General features: G+C 36.2%; 1 protein-coding gene across 1 annotated transcript; it reads right to left on the reverse strand.

Moving 5' to 3' along the window:
• Positions 1 to 2062: 2062 nt before the first annotated feature.
• LOC105444021 (tyrosine kinase receptor Cad96Ca-like) lies at positions 2063 to 5160 on the reverse strand. Its single transcript, XM_030978830.1, has 7 exons — positions 5117 to 5160; positions 4557 to 4627; positions 4078 to 4248; positions 3489 to 3593; positions 2886 to 3067; positions 2517 to 2619; positions 2063 to 2088 (listed from the first exon to the last, which is right to left on the reverse strand). The coding sequence occupies exons 2-7, from the start codon at positions 4576 to 4578 to the stop codon at positions 2063 to 2065; spliced, it is 609 nt and encodes a 202-aa protein (XP_030834690.1). The 5' UTR covers positions 4579 to 4627; positions 5117 to 5160.
• Between the last annotated feature and the right edge of the window lie 915 nt (positions 5161 to 6075).

Consider the following 6075-nt stretch of genomic DNA (forward strand, 5'->3'; position numbering starts at 1 on the left):
CCTCAAAATAATCTTAGTGATATGGCAAATAAGGCTGATTGTCCTATATTGCTCACAATCCACGGCTCCCGGTTTCTTTGGGAGAGTAATGAAAATGGATCTGCCCAATTCATCTGGAAATGTTCCGTCATCATATATTTTGTTGATAATTTCTGTTAATCTATCAACACCATATTCCTCTAATGCTTCAAACATTTCAGTGACCACACCATCTGGTCCAGCTGCCTTGTTCTTCTTCACCTTTGACATTGCCCAACGGACTTCAGATTTAAGAATTTTCTCCCCTTTGACTTCATCTGCAAAACTCGGCATTGCTTCCCTACTATCCTCAAAAAGTTCGCCAATGTATTGCGTCCACCTACTCATTTTGTCCTTCATTTCAAACAGGATTGACCCATCTTTTCCTTTGATACAGCCAGGGTTTGAACAACCAGACTTTTTACCTGAAATCTCGTTTATTCTTTGGTAAACATTACTATTCTTATCGAATTGATTTTCAATTTCTACACATTGTTCGTTTAGCCAGCTCTCTTTTGCCTCATTACATTTTTGCCTAATTTGTTTGTCTAGGTCCCTATATTTCTTGCATTGTCTATTTCCAATTTTCTGTCTATCTTTCATCATTAAAAGAATCTCCTCTGTCATCCATTTGTTCCTTCTTTTTCTCTCTTTCGTCGGCACATACTCTTCCGCTGTTTCTACCAGAATATTTCTCATCGTCTCCCACGTGTTTTCTTCACCTTCATCTATGAGCAACTCAAACCTATTCTTTACTTGTACAGTAAATTCTTGACGTATGTCCGGTTTACTCAACTGTTTAAAATCCAATATGTTCACAACTTTTGGTCTCTTGAGTTTCTTTAATTTGCACTGAAGTGTACATATCACCGGCACATGATCACTTCCGCAGTCAGCCCCTGGATATGTTTTTGTTTTAAATCTACTATTTATGGCAATATAGTCTATCTGGTTTCTGACGATGTCGCCAGGACTCTTCCAAGTGTATACTCGTCTAGGGTGTTCTTTGAACCAAGTATTAGTGATGACCATGTTCTCCCCCTCACACCACTGAACCCATCTTATTGTTTGGAAACATATCTGGATTTGATACAAAACATCATCATGAAATCTAGGAAATATAAATATAGCATCGAGTGAGTCAAATTATAACATTTACAGAACAATTCGCTTGAATGAGTAATATTTACAGTTCTTGTCCACAATGGCGAGGGCATGGCATCTGGTAACCATTGGCAACCTCCGTTTGGACAATGTCAAAGGTCATTTTAGGGTATGGCTTCGCCCCTGAAAGAATCGAAGAAAAGTAATTGTGAAAATAAAACTTTTTTTTCTCCAATATACGAATATGTGACATCCAAAGCTATGGAGAGAAATTATATATATTTATCATTTACATGTATATACAATTTTTCATCAACCCTTGATAGTACAACCGGAATTAAGTGAACAAATTTAGACTAAATGTTATTCATATCTGCGACATGTTTTTGAACACGAATAATGCAATAAATATTAAAAAATCGCAAAGATTATTGGTGAGTCTTATAGAGTGGAATAAGTCGCTTGAATTCTTTATCTCTAAAATGCATCAAACAAGTATTAGTCATGATCTATTTTGATTATTTAAGTGCAATGATTTATTTCACTTTTCTTTATAACACCATATGATACACCGTACACGTGAAGTGGAAGGGTCGTGGTATATTGTCTCATTCTCTTGACTCTAAATCCGAGGTTCAGGGGTTCGAATCCCAAAACTGACACTAACGTCCTTGGCAAAACATTAATCCATATTCGCCACTCTCCATCCACTCCACCCACCTGGCAATAATATTGCAAGGGTAATAATAATGGAAGGGCTCTGATGAAGAACAGCTGTAACGCTTAAAAGGCTTCCTACGTGAATGACGTCTTTAAGATGGTACACAAAATTATATGCGATATTAACATTATTTTTTCACCTAATGTCACAATTTCCCACAAGACGATACCAAAAGACCAGATATCATCTTCTGTTGATTGATCACCAGTATCCACGGTTTCAGGCGAACTCCATCTCGTTGGTTTCTGAGATGTTGAAAAATATAAAGAAGGTTTACAATTGTGTTTTAAATAAAAATTTATAACCATTTCTTCATGGTTTAAAACAAATCATAATTAACAGCCAATGGCTAAATTGTCGACAATTTACAAGCAGATTTGAAAATGCATAATAAAACAATATTGCATATGGCCAAAATTGTACAAACACCACGGTCAGTAAAATTGCTGATCAGGGTGAATAAATATACCATTATGGGCTAAATAATTTAAGGAAGGAAATTTTTAACGTGATAAATCATGAAACACATAATTCCATGGTCACTTTTTAGTAGTTTCAAGATTTTTCGATATATTCTGTCGATTAAATATATTGTGGTCATCATTAATGATGTGCCATCCATATCTATACTGATGATAATTATAATCATTAAATAAGGTGATAATACTCACACCTCTGACGCTAAATACTGATGAAGATAGTCCGTAATCTGATAGCTTGCATTGCTTTCTATCAGCTATCAACACATTGTGAGCGCAGAGAGTTCCATGGATGATCTTTGTAAACAAAAAAAGAGATAAAATAATGACAACAATAAATAAATAAATAAAAACTACAATGACATAATCTGGATGTTTTTAATTCACCTTTGATTATCATAACCATTCTCGTACAATACTGGCTTCCTCCTCTCCTATTCTTCCACTTTCTTCTTCCGCGTTTTTAATTCTCATCCTTCTTGTATCCTCTCTGTCCTCTCCCCCTCCTTTCCCCCTTTTCCTTTGTTAATTCTCTCCTATTGCAAGTGATGAAATAAGGTTACCTTCTTTGATGCAAGATACTGCATCCCTTTTGCAATTTGCCAAGCCAGGTTGAGTAGACTACCTTCATCGATACGAACTCCGTTTGGTTTGAGATTGCCGTATGTGGGTTGGGATTGCACCCCTGTGGTCTGTAGATGGGTGAGTAGGGTACCTCCAGAGATGAACTCATACAGAATACCACCTGCATTATGGGCAATTTGTTCATTTGAAGAAATAATGTATGAAACTGATATATAACATTATGTTTCATTAGACATCATGTTATATAATATTCAGTTTTTATAATACAAATGTCTCTAAGCGCTTTACAGATAATTATACCATTACCCCGGTCATTAGATGTCATACTTGCCCGCACACATTGTGTGCACAATCTCCACTCTATGTTCAGGAAAATCCTCTACATTAATTATTAATTTTACTGGATTGTGTATAACTCTTATTCAACTGATTGCGAGAATTGCTCTAAACGTCACGCCCTTCTAAGTTAGCTATAGTGACTTTTTCAAAGGTCGTTCGAAATAATTCGGACAAAAATGCTATATGTATTAAATTGAGCAGACCAAAAAAATAAATGTAATTGCGGGAGGAATTGTTTTTACCTTGTTCTTGACAATATCCGAGGCACTTGACAACATTCGGTTGATCCGGTAGCTCAGAAAGGACCTTGACAGCTTCAGAAACGTTCTTTGATTTGGTCACTTGATCTAAGAAAAGATACATCCTATATATAAATACCACATTTGCTTTCAATTTCGAAGGGAGTGGTGGGTTAAAGTCGTTGCAGAACAAGTTAATCATTCATTTGTTATTAAGATCGAGTGAAAACAGTGTAGACAAGTGAAAACAATATATTTATACTTATACATATATATATATATATATATATATTTATATTTATGAATTGAAAACATAAATATAAATAAATATATATATTTATTCATATATACACATATATATATACATACATGGTGTACTTTTAAACCGATGTGTTACTTTGTACGTTTGTTTTGGTCCTACTAAAATAAAAACTTTCTAGAAAGCTGACGGCATCTCTGCTTATCAATAATAACACAACATCTGGTAATGTTCCAAGTTATTTCAGGCTACATTGATATTCATTAGAGCGAATTGCCTGTCGGTCTTTTAAACTCATTATTTTGTTATAGGGAGTGGTTGGCAAAACCTCACCTGGAATTTGCCTGATAGCGACGTCTACTTGACTTTGATTCGAGCGGAGTTCTCCCTTCCATACCCCGCCGAAGTCACCGCGTCCGATTGAACCGAGTCTGGTGAAAAACGTCATGTTTTCAGGAGCAATGATGGGAGAGTGGGATGGACCGAGTTTGAGGGATGTGTATGCTATAAAACAAAAAAATATATTATAACGAGGCTTCTAATACTTGAATGATTAAACACGTATAATATTTTCCTGAATACTTTTCGCACATTCGGGGAGCTGGGCTAAAGCTAAAGTAATATTAGTACTTTGTAGGCGCCTTGAGCATCCCCTGGATAAAAACGTGCGTTTCTATGATTATGAGCGCTTTTTCAAAGCCATAAGTATCTCTCCTTTTTTGTTGTTAATTGTTGATAATTTTACTTCTTTTTTTCTTTCTTTGTAGCATTCTTCATTATAAACACCGGGATGATTTTACACATTTTCTCACCTCTATCTCCGTTCTGAATCATCTCATACGCCGTGTTATCGTTCACCTCATGCGATACATCTCTTCCTTCTCTGAGAAAAACAAATAGTTAGACGTTCCTTAATAAGGCATTTATATTGATAGTGTACTGTTTAATGTACAGCGCCATCTCACAGCCATCTCATCTAACTAATTTCCAAGTACTCGTATTAGAGCAGTTTTGCTCGTTGTATGTGTTATATTACATAGCAAATCATTTTCGGTTTCTACATTACGAAATATGTCTTTATTTTGCTTTCAAATTAACTTCTTTTTTATCCCCTTGAATGTGGGGAGTTTTAGTTTAAATTTTAGCATATTTGGCACGTAAAAACATGAATAATGATATCATCCTTAATTTCAGTGGTTTTTCATATTTCATTTTATCTAAATATTGGTGTGTGCGAGAATGTGTGTGGGGGGAGGGTGTTTGTATAAATATTAATTGATCAATATATTTTATATATATATATATATATATATATATATATATATATATATATAAATATTCTGTTGAATATTTTGAACTGCTAAATACAAACCTAGAAACTGTTTTTTGTGACTCCTCAAAACCTGTATAAAAAAAGAAGAGAAAGAAGCAAATATAGAAATGTTGACATCATTTTCTGCGCACAAAAGAGTTATATCGCACACTTATCAACAAGGAAGTAAACTTTAGTCTCAAGTAAATGGATCTCTATCCTGAGGTATTGATATGGAATGGGTAAATACATTCAGGAGATGATAGATGTTATGATAATCAAGAAAACAAAACTTCGCTATCAATTTTCAGTATCATGTTCGATACTAAGTCTATGAAGAGTAAATACAAACATAATAACATGAATCGGCTTATAAGCTATTAGTTACGTCAGCTTGCTCAGGATATCCTGATAATTATTAGTTTATCATTGACAGGGGCGGCGATTTCTTTTCATGACCGGGGGGGGGACGAAATGCGAGGAAAAATTTGTATTCCGTTGGTATCACCAGTGGCGTAATGAGCAAAACATTTTTTATTTTTTGGGGGGAGGGGGGGGGCTGAAAAAAAAATCCGCGTCACCACCACTCTTACGCGTTACATGCAGGCCCCGCGGAACGTTTTTTCAAAGTGGGGGGGGGGGGGCTAAAGTATTTACGATCAGGTAGAGTGTAGCATGAATTGGCGTGGGCTCTAGGGGCAGAGCCCCGGCGGGGGTCAAGGGCGGAGCCCCCGGAAGCTCAGGGGTTTTAGGCATTTAATTACGTTCAGATGAGCATATTTTTGACACCTTATTAGTGAAACTGGCAGGTCATTAATTGTGGGGTTCAGGGGGCTGAGCCTCATGAAGCTCAGGGGCTTTAGGCATTAAATTACGGTCAGATGAGCATTCAGGGGCCCACCCTGGGGCCCTTGGTGGGGTCCAGAGCCCCCGGAAGCTGGGGGTTTTGGGCAGTTAATTACAGTCAGATGAGCATATTTTGATACCTTATTTGTGACACTAGAAGGAAAATAATTGGC

The sequence above is a fragment of the Strongylocentrotus purpuratus genome, unplaced genomic scaffold (assembly GCF_000002235.5).
Source record: "Strongylocentrotus purpuratus isolate Spur 01 unplaced genomic scaffold, Spur_5.0 spur5_scaffold_1, whole genome shotgun sequence".
NCBI classification, from domain to species: Eukaryota; Metazoa; Echinodermata; class Echinoidea; order Camarodonta; family Strongylocentrotidae; genus Strongylocentrotus; species Strongylocentrotus purpuratus.

Coding starts and splice junctions, on each gene's coding strand:
- LOC105444021 (XM_030978830.1), bottom strand. CDS start 4,578: ATGATTCAGAACGGAGATAGAG. Junction 3,594..4,077: donor CGCTATCAGGCAAATTCCAG/GTGAGGTTTTGC, acceptor ATCTTTTCTTAG/ATCAAGTGACCAAATCAAAG. Junction 2,089..2,516: donor ATCAGTATTTAGCGTCAGAG/GTGTGAGTATTA, acceptor TCAACATCTCAG/AAACCAACGAGATGGAGTTC.